Below are 18,468 nucleotides of genomic sequence, written 5' to 3' on the forward strand. Positions count from 1 at the left end.
TTATATCCCTTGCGGGGTAGACAGAGCCAACAGTCTTGAAAAGGCTGAATGGCCACGTTCAGCTTTTTGGCTTAAGTATAGAATTGAGATTCAACTAGAGACTAAGTTTGTAAGCCTACCATACCATTGTATTCCGTTCTATTACGTTCTATTCCAATATATTCCATTATATTCTATTCTACTCGTATATTTCTTTACTTAGCCAATTCATCATCTACTATGTAACTTGTCTGTGGTATTTCCGAAGCGAACACACATTGTTTGTGTTACATTTCATAACTTGAGAATAAACAATTCCTGTAACTTTCGCGAATTGGAGCTGGAAAATATACCGATGTACAAGTAGAAGTAAGAACAACTTGTTTATTGAAATTGGTATTTTCATTGTCTCTTTGGCTGCGTAGAAAAAGATTTATGAGGCTAAAAATTTTTATTTTGTAACTTGAAGTAACAGCGGAAAGTAAGGACGTTTGCAAGTCCGTAGGATCCAGTTCACAGATATATAAAAATCGGAAATCAAAGATGATTTTTAAAAAGTATTTTAACTACTTGTTAACAGGAGGAGCTAAGCCATATTAATATTTTAGTATATTTATTATTACATTCATACATACATATAATCACGTCTTTAACCTTTGCGGGATAGACAGAGCCAACAGTCTTAATAAGCCACGTTCAGCTGTTTGGCTTAATGATAGAATTGAGATATAAATGGTGACAGGTTGCTAGCCCATCGCCTGAACAAAGAATCTCACACCTAAGGTTTAAAATGCGATATAAGTGTCTATACAGAAACAAAAACTGGTAAAGATTAAAAAAAAAAAGAACACAAAGCATTGATTGATAAGATAACATACATACAGTTTCATTGATAACATATTAGAGAATAAAAAATAATCACTTGTTTTTAAGAAAGCATATTAATAATTCAGCAAAATTAGTTAGCATTGAAACTAACGTACGCAACTCTGATAACCAATAGAATAATCACATATGAATACAATAGAAGGCAAGTTTCCAAATTCTTTCCAAAATACAGAAAACAAATTTACATTTTGTGGCCATTGTGATATTCCAGCGTGTTTAATAATATGTTTCAACCTGCGACGTGTAAATTAACAACATAAATTATTAATGTAACTCAAACGAATTAATAGATGAGGGCCGTTCATAATTCAATAATTTAATTCACTATCTCATTACGGACTGTAAACATGGGTTCCATTCCAATCAATTTTAATAACACTCGAGCCGTTCAGGGCTGGCACCCTCCGGATTTGACCCAGAATATGCGAGTTTGCGTGCTGTATATCCGGGCTACGCTTGACATGTATGTGTCGGGGTCACGCCGTATGGTATAATAATTACAATTAATTTATATTAGAGAACTTATTTAGAAACTTATTTAGAAACTGGCTGTACACAGGGGCGTGTTGGTCCCGACATTAATGTATGGGAGTGAAAGTTGGGTATGGCAAAAGAAGCACGAAAGCAGAATAAATGCAGTGGAAATGAGAGCGTTAAGGAGTATGTTGGGTGTGAAATTGAGTGACCGGATAAGGAACAGCGTGATAAGGGAATGTTGTGATGTGAAAGAAGATGTAGTTACAGGAATAGAAAAGGGTATGTTGAGATGGTTCGGTCATGTGGAGAGGATGAATGAAAACAGGTTGACTAAGCAGATATACAAGGAGAGTGTGGAGGGAAAGGTCGGGGTGGGAAGACCTAGACGAACATCTTGATCAAATTAAGGACGTCCTGGTGAAGGGTCAGGTCAAAAGTGCCCGAAACCGCCGAGCTTGCATGAAGAGAGTTATGAATGTGGATGAAGCAAAGGAAGTATGCAGGGATCGTGGCAAGTGGAAAGAGGTAGTCTCTGCCTACCCCTCCGGGAAAGAGGCGTGAGTTTATGTATGTATGTATGTAACTTATTTGGACTTTATATTACTTTATAATAATGTAAACTATAACGAGATTATTTTTTCATTTCATTCTTTATAAATTATAAATTGTAATCGATTACACGGATTAAATTAAATAATGAATAATTAATAAATTTATAATTTAGCTAAGCTGTTGGACCGGTTATATCTGTTTGTCTGTTACGAACCTGTAATACAGCAAGACTATAATACTATATCCCTTCAAGACTGTAGGCTCTGTCTACGCCGCAAGGGATATAGACATGAATATTATGTATGTTTCGAACCTTCAAAGATTAAATTTTGTATTAATAAATTTGAAATCCGGGCATGTGGCCTCGTTGGCAATTTTTTTTTTCTGATAATTCCCATGGATTAGAAAAAGGGGAATTGGTAATTAACTGCGGACAGAGGGCCATGGCTGTAGCTGAAAGCTGAGGTTTCAATGATTTTTAAGTCACCTATGTAATACGCATCAGAGCATACTGTTAGTTAAATTATTATCCAAGTAACTGAGTCTTTATATTTTTAATCTTTGCGTATTTAACGAGCATATTGAAACACATATATGTTACGTCTTTTTCTCTTACGGGTTACGCAAACCTCGCCAGAATCAATGTAAGTTACAAAATAAGGAAACAAATAATCAGGTTTGTGAATCTAGAAACGATAAAAGACCAGTCTTCCGCCTGTGCTATTAAATGATTAATAATTCCTTTTCTCTGCGTGCTATAGTAAGATGTAGCAACCATGGTCTGACTACAACCAAGTTTCAAGAGTGGTAGTATAATGAAGAATAAACAAAGTCACTAGATGGAAGTCCAACCATCTAGTGACTTTGTTTATAAACAAACCTGATTATGATCAAATTTGTTCGCGATGTTCTCCTCGAATATTAAGAAAATTGGTAATCTTATGAATGTAAGTAATAAATCATTGGTACATGGCCGCAGTCGGAATCGAACCCAGTACGCTCTCGCTTACATTTTGGATACCAGAACCACTCTGTCGCTCAGCAAAGCCTGAAGATAAACACGAAATGTAAATTAATATAAGTGGCAACCCTAGCTTTTACGTATCAATATTAAGTAAGGAAAGTAAATAAATTTTGAATTCAATTTAATTGCAATAAAACTCGTTCTTGAATGGAATGGATATGTGAATGGTAATATGCGGAAGATTTTTCCAATATTTATTTTGTGTTTTACTTAAATTTCCTCGTACTAACTTTATGTGAACGTGTAGTCGGAAGAGACGCAATCAGAGACAGAGATAGTATGGCAATATAATTGATTCGCAGAAATCGGAAAAATATACGACAAAGATTTCTTGGTAAAACATTGTTTTGTGTAAAATATATTATTCCAATTTACATTGTTTAGTATATTATACGTGCTAAGCCTGCTGTTTTTAATAATATAAGACAATATCATTCCAATTTCTATGACCTCTTAAGCAAAATCTAATGTATGTTTCCCTTTACAGACACAACGACCTTCCGTGGAACATCAGGAAGTTCCTTCGCAACCAAATCAACGAGTTTGAACTGGACACCGACCTGACTGTAGTCGAGCCATGGTCCATTTCCAAGTACTCCCATACTGATCTGCCAAGGCTGAGGGAAGGCATGGTTGGGGCACAGGTGAGTGAAAAAGTTTATACAGGGTGTCTGATACATCGCGTTATATATGTGGTAAAAGAACTTTATTTCTCAAAGAAATATACATTTCACTTACAGAGAAAACATTTAAAAAAAATATGTACATGTGTTGCTGTGAGCATTGAAATACATATTTTTAATAAAAATAAAAATAAGTAGGTAGTTGCGTATATAGCCGCTCGCTGCTAACTTACTAAACACAAACGCAAGAACAAAACATTATTAATTTACATGCATCACAAGTAACAATAGTAGAAAAAATTGGTAAGTATTAATAAACTATACTATAGATTATTTTCATAATTGTAAGGAGGCAATGAGTAACTGATTCTCGTTTCAAAAACAGTGGGTTTTAGCCCCCCTAAATTTTACGTTATGACAAAATTAAATACGGTGGCATTCGAGACACGGGTGGCGCGAATTAAAACGACAAGTCGACAGCGCGGCGGTGCTGGCCGTGAGCCGTCTCGCTGAAACCGCTGGATACTCGTAACGAGCGTAGTGTCCAAGCAATTGGGCATTATGCATTTTGATTATTTTTAAAGCTTGTGCTTATTTCCTTGGTTTTATATTTTATAAAGTTGAGCGTGTTCATGAATTACTGTGTTTTTTTTTTAATCTGTTAGGCTTTTTCCAGACACCCTGTATAATTATCTGTATAAAAGCACCTCTCGATTAGCCTTATCTTATGATAAGCGAACTGCTAAAATTAAAAATTCTCTCTCGTCTTCTCTGTTCCCAGATAGAAAAAACTTAGGATCTTTGTAAAGACATTATTTGAGTTTACGTGTACCTTAGACCTCATCTCATAGCAACCAAATTTGCAACAAAATAAAATTTACATGATTTTTCACATTTCTTGATCTTGTACTTGATCTTGATGTTCTTTTACTAGAAAGTGCCAGAAGGTATATTGGTGGCTTCCAATGTTCCCATTTTAGTAAATAAAACTGTAAATTATCAAATGATTTATGAAATAGGCATAACACGGAACCCTTAGTATACTACGGAACTCCACTCGTACTTGACCAGATTTTGAAATAAATTAACATATTTTGCTGCTTGATTATATGAAAACTTCTCTTTTCATATGATAATAAAGAAAAAAATACATCGTAAAAGTGACTGAAAATGTTATTTCGACGACAAAAGATCCGCCTACGCATGTCACCCTCGATTTTTCATGATAAAGCTGAGAAAATGCTGGGTATAAGAATTTAGAGGGTCACACACAGTGAGAAAACACTTATAAATCATATTTTAAACAGTATAATATTTAGATTTTCCGACGTTTCTCCTTGAAAATCACAGTTTCAGCGGCAGGGCCAATCAATTCTACAGTATTTTTTTTTTCAGTTTATAAATTTTGCTCAACTCATATCACGGAATTGAGATGAAAATGTCTCCTTAGAATTTTGTTTAAAAATATTATTAACAATAATGAATTTGAAGAGATCTCTTTGTCAAAATCTGATGAAAAAGACCTAACATATAAAAGGACGTAATCCTTTTATACTTTTGGAACATATTACAAATTAAACAACTATGAATATAATCTTACATATATTAGATTCTCATGAAATTTTATGAGTATATTGAGTAGGTCTGAGAATCAGCCAACATCTATTTTTCATAACCCTTAGTGATAAGTCTTGTCCACCATTTTTTTTAACTAGAAATTACTTAAAAATTATTGATATGCCAAAACAACGTTTGTCGGGACTACTAGTATATTGTATTATTTCTTTTAAACACAAAACATACGATTTAGGTACCTAATTTAAAACAATGGAACAGAGGATTCCATTTTTCTTTATTAAAAAAAAAAACAATTCAATCTTTTATCTCACCTCCGTGTTTTCCAACATCGAGGGCCACGCATAACAACCTTTTAAGGGCAGTTAATAGGTACAAACGTGCCCTCCGGTGGTCAGTATTTCTAACGCAGAGCAGAAAATTTATTACACACATTAATCCAGGAGAGGGGGAGCTGGGGCACGGAGGGGAATACCCTTCCATCCTTGTCTAGTGTGACCAAAATTGACGGCGGAGCCACCTTTGAATGCGAGAGATGACAGTTAAAAAAATATTGCCTCATTTTCCTTAACTGAGAAAGTGGTAAGGTGATTTTTTTGCACCGTATTAAGTTTGAGTTGCCTAAGACGGCGCTTCGAAAATTGGTTGAATTTCCTTTGCAAAAGACTTAGAGAAGGCGGTTTTTACGTGGGATCTGTTCTGAATGATATTATAATTTGGCTTATTTTGAAAAATACATCGTAAGCCGTTATTTTATTTACGCTTATATAATAAATAGTTATTCTCCTATGTTGCGGTTGTAACTTATAATTATTCTGAACAGAATTCAAAAACCCCAGCGAGGGATATAGACATGACTATATGTGTATGTATGGTTCTCGATTGGCCTACATTCATGTTTTTTTTATGTTTGGTTTAACGCGAATTTCGACCAGTTACAACCGATATTGAAGATACTTTTTTGTTTGAAATGGTTTCATATTCATCACATCAAATTCTGATATAACGAATTGAGAAAAATGTAGTCAATTATTGGGATTAATTTTTTTTAAGCCATTCGGATGTTTGCATCTGTTAGCAATCACATAAATGGGAATGTTATGAAACAATTCAAAAAAAAAAAGAAGTGGTGTAATCCATTACTTTCATAAGCCTTTTAAAACTGTTCCAAACTGTTTGCTCTGACTACTCCGTATAAGGTAATGACCTCATAGAACGACGTAATGTATTTTTGTAACTTCAACCCAATTGACTGCAGTAGATTCAGTTTTTTTTAAATAGAGCGTTGGTGATCTAATCGGTAAAGTGCCCGATTGATGTGCAGAAAGGCACAGCTTCGAATCCCACTTCGGCCAAGTACCAATGACATTCAAAAGTTATGTAGGTACATTAGTTTCAATAATAAACTATGCTCTTACGGTGAGAGAAAACATCGTGAGAAAACCCGCACATTCAGGCAACTGGATGTGTAACCAGGTATCAGGTTTACCTGCATAGGTTGCGGAGGTCAGATAGGAGTCTCTTCGAGTAGCAACTTGACTCACCCACTCCAGGATCATGGTGCAAGGCATACTCCAGGCTTCTCTCCAGAGAGGCGAGGATGCACCCGGGACTAAAGCCAGGAGATAGAAGATTAAGGTTTTGTATAAATATTTTTGTGAAAATTCTCTCATTTCGCTATTAGCTCCCAGTCTAAATACGTAGTTATGGCTTTTTGTATTTAAACTTTATTGGCCGCGTGATGTGAGGTTTTAGTTGCGGGTACCTTCACATTAGTTTGTTTGTTCGTAACTTCAGTTCAGCATCTATAGCCAGATTTCTGCAACATTTAGCTCGCAAGTACTTTAGAACATATAAACATATAATCACCTCTAAATCCCATGCGTGATAGATAGAGCCTACCGTATTAAAAATACTGATAGGCAACGTTCAGCATATTGGCTTAATGATGGAATTGAGATTCAAACAGTGATAGACAGGCAAGCATGCCCCATCGCCTAAAAAAGAATCCCAAGTTTGTAAGCCTATCCTTTAGTCGCCTTTCACAATATCCATGGGAAAGAGATGGATGGTCCTATTCTTTTTCTTATTGTGTACTTAAATAGTTAAGTACTACATAAACAACTACTTAAGTTTTATCGTTTCGTATACACACACATCGTTTTGATTATCTAATGTGCACGTTATTATTGTAAATTTATCAAAACCTAGAAAAAAAAAATAATCTACTTGTCTATGATTTTGTGAAATCAGCTGATAAATCATTCGTAGTCACCAAAAAAAGTATTAGTTAATCATACATACATACATAAAATCACGCCTCTTTCCCGGAGGGGTAGGCAGAGACTACCTCTTTCCACTTGCCACGATCTCTGCATATTTCCTTCGCTTCATCCACATTCATAACTCTCTTCATGCAAGCTCGGCGGTTTCGGGTACTTTTGACCTGACCCTTTACCAGGACGTCCTTAATTTCATCATGATACGTTCGTCTAGGTCTTCCTACTCCGACCTTTCCCTCCACACCCTCCATGTATATCTGCTTAGTCAACCTGTTTTCATTCATCCTCTCCACATGACCATGTTAATAATTTATTTTATTATTTATTTAAATCACTTAGTATTAGTTAAACACTCAAAAAACGAGTATTATAATATCATTCTGACTCACACTTCTAAATCCTAACCGATGTTCTGACTAACTGTAAAAACATTGTGAGGAAACCTGCATATTCTGATAACCGAATGTGCAACCATAACCCTTATGGGTTAATTTCTTAATATAATGTTAATGGTATAGGTAAGCTTTCATACAAATTTTTTCCTCACTGTAAGAGCATCAGTTTTCAATAATACTTAGAGTCACTGATACATAACAACAGTAGGATTCGAATTCTTGAAAACAGATGCCTTTTAAGCACACAACCACTGGAGGCTCCCAATAAAAATTCTCTATCGGGACTTCAAATCGGGATCATGGTCATTATTCATCTCATCTATTTTAGTGTTAGTAACTTTAAATTTTTTTGTCCATAAATATATATAATTTTGTAGCCTATACATCAGAATATTAATTACTTACTGAAAAAAATTAATTCAGTCATATATGTATAGTCATACATAGATACATACATGTAATCACGTCTTTATTCCTGCAAGGGTAGACAGAGCCAACAGACATCAAAAGACTGAAAGGCCACGTTCAGCCGCTTGACTTTATGATAGATTGAGATTCAAATAGTGACAGGGTAACCCATCGCTTAAAAGAGGAATCTCAAGTATATAACAATATCCCTTAGTCGCCTTTTACGACATCCATGGTAAAGATATAGCGTGGTCCTATTATTTTTTCTATTGGTGCCGGCACCCACACGGCATCTATTAAATATATTCCAAAAAAAAAAAGGCTATTGTTAATTTTCATACTAGTATTATGACTATAGGCTCTCCGACTACATTGTTTGATACTACGCACGTGGCGTGAGGCTTTGCGGCGAATCGTTTTAATGGGGGCGGGCCGAATCGGCTTTTGTTTTTAATCCCTATCGCCGACGCCTGTTACAAAACCCTACTATTTTACAATAAAATTAACAGAATGTTTGGGTTTTGTTTTTGGATAATTTCGTATATACTGGTTTTAAACTTTAACGTTGAATTAATTATATCTTATATATAAAATTCTCGTGTCACAATGTTTGTCTCCGTACTCCTCCGAAACGGCTTGACCGATTCTCATGAAATTTTGTGAGCATATTGTGAAGGTCTCAGAATCGGCCAACATCTATTTTTCATACTGATAAGGGTTGTCCGCCCTTAACATTTTTCTTTGACTATAAATTCCTTAAAAATATTTATATGGCAAAGCAATGTTTGCCGGGACAGCTAGTTATTTATAAATACTTAAGTGTTAAACGCGCACGTAATTTATATCGGACGTTTCGAATCATGATAATGATGAATGATCCGTGGTCATCTAGCCACTGAGTCGGTCGGTGAGTATGTCAAATATATAAATATATACGGGACAAATTTCACAGATTGAGTTAGACTCGAAGTAAGTTCGAGACTGGTGTTACGAAATGCTAACTCAACGATACTATATTTTATAATAAATACCTATATACATAGATAAACATCCAAGACCCAGGCCAATCGGAAAAAGTTCTTTTCTCATCACGCCCTGACCGGGTTTCGAACCTGGGACCTCCGGTGTCACAGACAAGCGCACTACCGCTGCGCCACAGAGGCCGTCTAAATCTAATGTTACATGCGCGTTTAATGTACCTGTAGTATTTATACCGTGCAAAGTGCCGTGTGGTTCCCGGCACCAATACAAAAAAGTATAGGACCACTCCATCTCTTTCACATGGATGTCGTCAAAGGCGACCAAGGGATAGGCTTACCAACTTGGGATTCTTTTTTAGGCGATGGGCTAGCAACCTGTCACTATTTGAATCTCAATTCTATCATTAGGCTAAATAGCTGAACGTGGCCATTCAGTCTTCTCAAGACTGTTGGCTCTGTCTACCCCGCAAGGGATATAGACGTGACCATATGTATGTATGTAGTATTTATACATTGTATATTTTAGTTGGACATACGTATAATCGTGCCTTCTCTGGAAGGTAACGTAGAGGCTACACACTTTCAGTACCTGCACAAGTGCACACTTCTTTCAAGCTCATCGGTTTACGGTAATTTTGACCTGACCTTTCAACCTGATTTAGACGGAGTACCTGAAGGACCACTGATAATTTGTTCGTATAACCTGGGCATATAATGATGACTATATCCCTTGCGGGGTATAAAGAGCCAACAGTCTTGAAGAGACTGATAGGCCACGTTCAGCTGTTTCGCTCGAGATTCAAATAGTGACAGGTTGCTAGCCCGTCGCCTGAATGAAGAATACTTAGTTCAAAAGCCTATCTCATAGTTGCTTTACGACATCCATGGGAAAGAGATGGATTCGTCCTTTTCTTATGTTGCCGGGAACCAAAACACAAACATAGATCTAAAACTAAACCTTCATTTTAATCGTACAAAGCATTGTACCCTTTCTACATACATAAAATAAATAAAATCACGCCTCTTTCCCGGAGGGGTAGGCGGAGACTACCTCTTTCCACTTGCCACGATCTCTGCATATTTCCTTCACTTCATCCACATTCATAACTCTCTTCATGCAAGCTCGGCGGTTTCGGGTACTTTTGACCTGACCCTTTACCAGATACCAATTTTGTACCCTTTCTATTTAAAAAAATATAAATAAAATTTGAAATTCCGTTCATACTCAAATACCGACGAACATGAACACACATGATAAAAAGAAGTAAAACATGCAAGCACTAAAACAATCTTCCTCCTTTTTTGAAGCCGGTTCACAAACGCCATACCCCGGGCCATTGTTCTGTCCTTTACACGAACAAAACATAAATTAAAGGAATTTTTAATTGGTCCAGGAAAATGCGAGACCAATTAGGAAGATTAAAAGATGTTTGATAGAAAAGAGAGTAATTAATTTTTGCTCAAGTATAAAAAATTAACAAATTGTTAAAGGGTGCGATGGAAAGAGTTTCTAATTAGACATTTTAATGTTTATTGTAATTTATTAGGGCTCGCATAAATGCGGCGAGTATATATTTAATTAGGTGTGCCCGCGACTTCGTCTGCGTGGAATAGTTATTTTGGGCATCATTGAAGCCCTCAAGGATGAATAACTTTCTACGTTTTTCTCACACATTTCATAATTACTTTGCTCCTTATAGTTGCAGCGTGATGTTATATAGACTAAAGCCTTCCTCAATAAATGGTCTATTCAAAGCAAAATTAATTTTTCAATTGCGTGCGTTCAAACAAACAAACAAACAAACCTTAAAGATTACATTATCTTCTGATAATTTGGTTCAAAAAAATATATATACCATACAAATCACAGTCTGAGCTAGCCCTTAAGTAAGTTCAAGCCGTGTTACTACAAACTCAATTATACTAAACTTTAAAATAAACATATACCTATATGTAATACTCTCGCCAATATCAGTAATCATCAACAAAGATCACTCTTAAAACACACACCATCTCAACCCGACACGAACTCGGGCCCTTGCGAAATCTATTCCCGGGGGTACACGTTATAAATACAAGTATTGTATTTAACCAAAAGCCGTTCGTCAATACTGAGAAAAGCACCAAAAGCTCGGAATGTAAATAAAATGGCCGTTCGGAACAGATGCGACGGGTTAAGCTTTTTACGCGACTGCAAAGGAAGGGTTATGTTTTTGCAATTTATGATTTACGGATTGGCAATGTCTTGTTCGCATCCGCTATCTTGTTGTATACTCAGCCAAAAAAATTGTTTTTTTTTTAATTTTACGCATTTTTTTTTTAGTATATAAAGCTCAGCATCAAACCTTTAAATCTTAGTGCCGTGTAGTTCCCGGCACCAATACAAAAAATAATAGGAGGAATACCACTCCATCTCTTTCCCATGGATGTCGTAAAAGGCGACTAAAGGATAGGCTTAAAACTTGGAATTCTTTTTTAGATGATGGGCTTACAACCTGTCACTATTTGAATCTCAATTCTATCATTAAGCCAAATACCTTACGTTTGTTAGTGCGTTACGTGCGCGTTTAATACCTGTAATATTTATAAATAAGAAAAGAAAGAAAAAATCAAATAGAAAGTTTAAAATCAGTTAATCAAAAATTACGAGTAACAACTCTACGGTTCAGTATACATTTTGAAAAAACAATTATAAACCTATGTACATACATACATAGGTAAAATAACGTCTATATCCCTTGCGGGGTACGCAGAGCCAACAGTCTTGAAAAGACTGATAGGCCACGTTCAGCTATTAAGCTTTAAGATAGAATTGAGATTCAAATAGTGACAGGTTGCTAGCCCATCGCCTAAAAGAAGAATCCCAAGTTTATAAACCTATGTAAGTATATGATTTCTTTACTTAGACAAAATTCCACCAAAACTAATGCGAAACTGCATGTAACTGAAAATGAAAATGAAAATATCTTTATTTGCAAATAAATGTTATACAATATTGTGCGCTGGCACCCACGATAGGTTTCCCTGTGTTGTGGGTGACAGGCTCTTCAGTAGACATTATAGGATATTGTTTATTTCATTATAGATAAATTATTTTCTAGAATATTATTTCTACTTAACTTTGATTAAGTGGAAAAGAAATCTTAATTGAATTAACAATTTCTAACAATAATGATAATCAAGTATAGCAAACTAACAGTGGAAAAGAAATTTAACTTAAGTTAACAATTTCTAGCAGCAAAGATAGTATAATTAAGTACTTATAGCAAACTCACAATTTTAACCAATTAAGTATGGTAATCAAGTATGTAATATGTAGTTTGTAGTTAGTAAAATTCTTGAAGTATGTAAATATTAGTAGATGGTATTTTTGAATTGAATTCGTGTACATAATCAAGTGAATGAATCTCATCATATAATATAAAACCAATTTATTAAATTCATGCATTATAAAAATCTATCTCAAATAATCACCTTGCATAATGGTGTCAATACTAAATAATTATGTTTCGTTCAAATAACGATGTGTTCGCAATAACCAGTTTTTATGTAATGACATAGAATAGATTTTCAGTCTCACTGTAGGTCATGTTGCTGAGCCAAGCTAGAATAAACTTTCCAAAGGAACGGTTACTGCTGTTTTTAATGTTTCGGTCTATCAACAGTAGTTTGTTATAGAGTTTTGGACCAAGATAGTTGAAGAATCTCCTAGCAAATACTGTTTTTATTTGGGGAACAGGACAACGCTGTATACGTCTTGACGCTCTGGGTGGTGGCGTAGGGATAGTCTGTCTGTGGAACCTAGTTAACGTAGCATATATAAACAGTTTGCGTACCGATAACACATTTGCCTCTTCGTACACCTTTGTAGTCGGATAGCGGAACGAGACACCGAGGATAACCTTCAAGATTGCTCGTTGGGCCCGTTCGACTATCAAAGCGTGGGTATTGGTTGCACCACCCCAGGAGGTGATGCAATATGTAATAATGCATTGGCAAAGAGCTTTGTATGTACTGATAAGGAGTTTTGTATCCGCAGCTAGTCTTAATTGTTTAAAAATATATATAAGCTTTCTAACTCTGCCAGAGAGAGTAGATATGTGCTGTTTCCAGCTTAGGTGTTGGTCAACTGTTACTCCTAAGTATTTTATTGAGGTTACCCTTGCAAGATGAGTGCAGTTACAGGTTGTCCTTGCATTGTAAGAAATTGTACGGTTACATGGAAATCCGTGCAGTGTGATATTAAAGTTCGGCTGAGCACTTGTGATTGCCGTCTTAGAAAAACAGACGTAATTGGATTTAGTGGTGTTAAGTGTCAGGAGACGATCCTCCAACCACGTAGTTATTTTGGCAAGGCCGTCTTCCGCTAATGCCTTAACTCCATCCCACGTCTTGTCGTGAAAAATTACCGCAGTGTCGTCGGCAAACATCAGTAGCTCGGCTCCTGAGATTTTAAGACTACAAAGGTCATTAATATAAACTAGAAAGAGCGAGGGACCGAGCGCACTGCCCTGTGGAACTCCGAACGAACACTTAGCTTCACGACTCTCGTAGTTTTTAACTTTAACATGCTGCCGTCTTTCCGTGAGGTAATCCTTGAACCAGGAAAGTACTAATCCTCTGACACCCATTTTTTCCAGACATCTTAACAATATTGGGATAGAAACCGTGTCAAAAGCTTTTTGCATGTCCAAGAACACACCCACACAACGCTCGCCTTTGTCCAAATAGGAGCTCACTAATGTTGTCAACCTCAGCATGGCATCTTCTGTGGATTTATTCCTCCTGAACCCAAATTGGTTGGAAGCAATCAAACCTGACCCCTCCATATAGTTGACCAATCTTCTGTTTACCATTTTCTCAAGAAGCTTAGACAGTGTTGACAAGAGTGATATTGGCCTGTAATTAGTAGGTTGGTCCTTATCTCCATTTTTGTAGATTGGACATACTACCGCCGTTTTAAACTGTTTGGGAAAGATACCACTTGACAGACTGAGATTGAACACAAAAGTAATTGGGTCTAGCAACAGGTGCCAAAACTTCTTGAGGAATAGTACTGAGATCTTGTCTCTACCCGGTGCGGAATCAGTTCTGAGTGATAGAATAGTTTCTTTTATTTCTAGCGGGTCCATTGGCAACATTGCCATAGAACTCGCGGTTGTGTTATGTGTGTTCACCTTCCGCGCTAAGATATCGTGTGTGGTGGCAAGTTTTGCAAGAGTCTTATCTGCTAAATTTTCCCCTATAGACGTGAAGTAGGAATTGACCACTGTCAGTGCGTCCACTGGATTAGGTTTTATTGAAAGTAGCTCTTCACTAGTGGTTTTGGATTTTGACAAGTTACATATTTCTTTGATAACCTTCCATGTCTGTTTTGTATTGCCTTTGTGTTGGGAAAGTAGTGTTTGATAATAAATTTTTTTAGCATTTTTAACAATTTTGTTGCAGTTATTTTTGTAGTTAGCATATTCAAGTTTGAGTTGTTCATTTTCTGGCTGTCTTTTGCTTTGTTTGTACAATTTATCTCTTTTCCGCATACACTTAACCAACCCTATAGTAATCCATGGTTTTAATGGTTTTACTTTATTGGACAATTTCGAAACTGTAGTGTTCGACGTAATAATCTTCTGCAGGGTAGTTATTAATTCATTAGCAGCTGAGTTGGTGCATGCGCAATTATATAAGTTAGACCAGTCTTGTTCTTTAAGAACTTTGCTTACATTTTCGTAGTCAAGTGTGGTTTTAGCAGCATGTGTTACATGTTTATTGATCAGAGCTTTGTTTAGAATTAGGAGAACCGGTCTATGATCGGTGAATTCATCAAAGATAAATGATTGAGCTTTATACGGGGATTTTATCATCATATGGTCGATACATCTGCTCCGTCTTGTCGGTTTATCAACACCTTGCAGAAGACCGTGGCTTGCTATCATGTTTAGGTAATTAATAGTGTGGGTTTTATCGATGCCTGGGAGAATGTTAATATTAATGTCACCTGTTAAAATTACATTTTTTGTTTTGATACCTTTCAGAATTTGGTCTAGAGAGTTAATGTAGTTGGTAGGGTTTTTAAATGAGGGTGATCTGTAGGAACATATTAATGAGAAATCCTGCGAAATTTTCAATAATAGACAGCTCCCTTCCTTTACGTATGGTTCAACATCGGTGACTGGAATATTTGATTTGACATAGACCACAACTCCGTCATTCTGGTTGATGCTCTTTTTTGTACAAAACGTTTTGTAATCATCTAGTATCGGAAGAATATTATTAGAATTAGTCCAGCATTCCGTCATTACAATTATGTCTATGGGAATGCTTAGGTCGGTTAAAAAGGTAAGAAATCTGTCAATGTTTCTATTGATACTTCTTATGTTAACTGTTATAATTGATAAAGCTTTATGAGGATCAAAACACGATGGCAGAAGACTAGGCGTTTCAGATGGATTATTAACAATCTGACATGGAATGTTATCTGCATCGTCAATTTCCATAGCAATATCTTCCTTTGGGTTATCGAATTTTGGTTGAGAGAATAGTTTGTTGCACGAGACTGTTATGAAAAGCAGTTATTTCAATTATGCGTTGGAAAGTTTTTTCTATCTGGTTAATGGAACGTAAGTTAAAATTAATATTTGAGATTTTTTTGTTGTAGTGTTTTACAAAAAATGCTAGGTATGAAACATAATTAATGAAATTAAACGCAAAAATTATATTGTACAAAAATACGTGGTATGAGCAAATGATGGGTGAACTATTTAGTCATATCTCCATACGATCGAAGTCACTGTCCTCGTTTATACGTATTGCCGGCGAACCCTCCATCTTGCGCAGGAAAACAGTTCCCTGCGATGTCCAGCAATATCTGTACTTATGAGTTTTAGCTAAGTCTCTAGCTGTTGCGTACAACTTTTTGTTCCTGAAAGTTAGTTGTTCAGTCACGTATATGGGCTGCGGTGGACCCTCTAGATTTATGTGTGATGTGTTCAGTTTCTTAGTGTTGTCTGTTCTATTAAATTTTTTTATCGCAGTTATAATTTCTTCCTTTTTTAAAACGCTTGTTAACTCCAGATTGATCTGTTTTTTTATTCCGTATCTGTACACATTTTTGATGTCTTCCTTTTGAATCCGTATGTTGACAGCACTGCAAATATTTTGCACGGTGCTGCACAGTTCATCTTTCGTTTCGCTATTTTTAGCGGGGACATTTTTAATTTCTATACACGCCAATCTGCTAACTCGATCGACGTTTTCAAGCTTATTTTCTAATTGTTGGATGTACTTCTTGTCCGCTCTGCGCTCCTCTTCCAAAAATTCGCATTTACTTAGAAGCTCCTCGTATTTGGCTGACATAAAGTCGGCTGAACTTTTGACTTCGTTCATTTGGCCTTGCATTTCTTTCATAGTGCGCATTATTGTTTCTAGCTTATCATTTTGGGCGGAGATCAAATCCATAATTGATGAATTATGCTCGTCACAGTCGGGCGTTTTGTCTAAGCTCCCACGACGCTGGCGCTTGTTTCGACTATTATTCCGCTGAGTGACATTTGTATTAACATCAGCTGTAGCCGGGCGGCTGTGTGTTGCGTCGCTTGTAGTAGCATTCGTGCTAGTGGTCGAATTCTGCGACTCGATACTCTGACGTCGGGATTGAGGTGGCGAGTGTTGTAGTGACATTGTGACAAAAAATTAAGTTTATGAGATTCTTCGTTACTTATAGCTGGACTGGACTATACAAGGCTAGTGGTGAAGCAGTATATGTAGGTTTATGTTTAAGCGTTCCTTTTTAAGTTGTAGCGTAATTTATAAACAAACAATAAAATGTTATTTGTTACCTCAACTTGCACTGCAGTCGGTGAGACGCGCTACGACACGGTTCGTAGCAGGGTGATGCAAGTACCTGATTCCTCGTCGTAGTATAGCGGTCGTAGACGGTACCTGCGTGCTGCGTCACAGCTTCGTAGCATTAACGGTGGGGGATCGTAGCGCGCTCGTAGCTTGTAGAATATTCGCACTCAACGCGCACTTCGTCGTCACTCGCCTATCCTCGGCGCTTCCTCGTAGGTTGAAGAGAGACAAAAATATCAACTGTTTGTTTTCGCGGGTTTGGGTGGAGGTGAGGAGACGGGCGCGTCTCGCTGTTTCTTGTCGTAGCGCACCAGAATGCGTTGGAATTTTATATTTTTTAAAACTTTGTGAGTATTCGAAAACTGATCTTGTATTGTTGCAAATAAAATCCTTTATTGCTTGCACTTTTTTAGAAATTTTGCTGGATATTTTGCAACACGTCTGTTCTCAGTTAAGTCTACGGGCGAAGAGGAGAACTTCATTGATAAAGGACTCTTTGAATAGCTAAACCTAAAGTTTGTTTGTTCGGCTGATTATTTGAAAAATAAATAATAACATCACGCTACGCTATCAGTCAAAAACAGCGAAAAACCTAAACAGCGCAAGCAAAGATTTCACGGATTGGAGCTATATACATATATACAACCTCCGACACAACATCGTCGGAGCCGCGGTTCCCCAGGCATAACACCTAGCCCGGCGGAAGATCTGCCCGTTTAGTGGCGGTCGAGCCGAAACATCGCTCCCGCTACAGTTAAATCACCTGAACTCGCATTGCACCACCGCAGCTAATCTCCACACATTCAGTGGCAATCTGCAAACCGAATTCACTCCCGGATGCCCTGAGAATCTCAGCAATAGTGCGATGGAGCACTCGTGAAATATGCTTACGATTCGTAGCGGCAAACTGATATAGTGCTGTGAAGAATCTCTTAGGTAAAAACTTCAATATTTTATCAATCATAATTTATTTCCGCTAATCTTGTTTAAATGCGAAAGTGGTTTTATTTTTTTTGTTCTGCCTCTTCTGCTCAATCAATATTCTTGAAATTGCGCGTGTATATACCTATCAAGAGTATCGAAAAGGATATAAGCTTCTTTGTTTTTTGACCCCATTAAATTAAGTCCTAAGATTAATTTTACAGTGCCGTGTGGTTCCCGGCACCAATAGAAAAAATAATAGGACCACTCCATATCTTTCTCATGGATGTCGTAAAAGGCGACTAAGGGATGTGCTGATAAACTTGGGATTCTTCTGTTAGGCGCAAGGCTAGCAACCTATCACTACTTGAATCTCAATTCTATTATAAAGCCAAACAGCTGAACATGGCCTATCAGTTTCTTCAAGAGTGTTGGCTCTGGACCCTGAAAGGGATATAGATGTAATTATATGTATGTATGTAGTCGTGACGTGTAAGCTGAAGAGTTTGTATGTTT

General features: G+C 36.7%; 1 protein-coding gene across 1 annotated transcript in view; it reads left to right on the forward strand.

Annotated features, from left to right (window-relative positions):
- Positions 1-18,468, forward strand: part of LOC106133812 (dipeptidase 1) — a 122,905-nt gene that overhangs the window by 39,102 nt on the left and 65,335 nt on the right. Inside the window, exon 4 of the mRNA XM_060953775.1 lies at positions 3,408-3,564. Coding sequence (XP_060809758.1) covers positions 3,408-3,564 — 157 coding nt within the window. The remainder of the gene's footprint in view (positions 1-3,407; positions 3,565-18,468) is intronic.

The sequence above is a fragment of the Amyelois transitella genome, chromosome Z (genome assembly GCF_032362555.1).
Source record: "Amyelois transitella isolate CPQ chromosome Z, ilAmyTran1.1, whole genome shotgun sequence".
In the NCBI taxonomy this organism is placed as follows: domain Eukaryota; kingdom Metazoa; phylum Arthropoda; class Insecta; order Lepidoptera; family Pyralidae; genus Amyelois; species Amyelois transitella.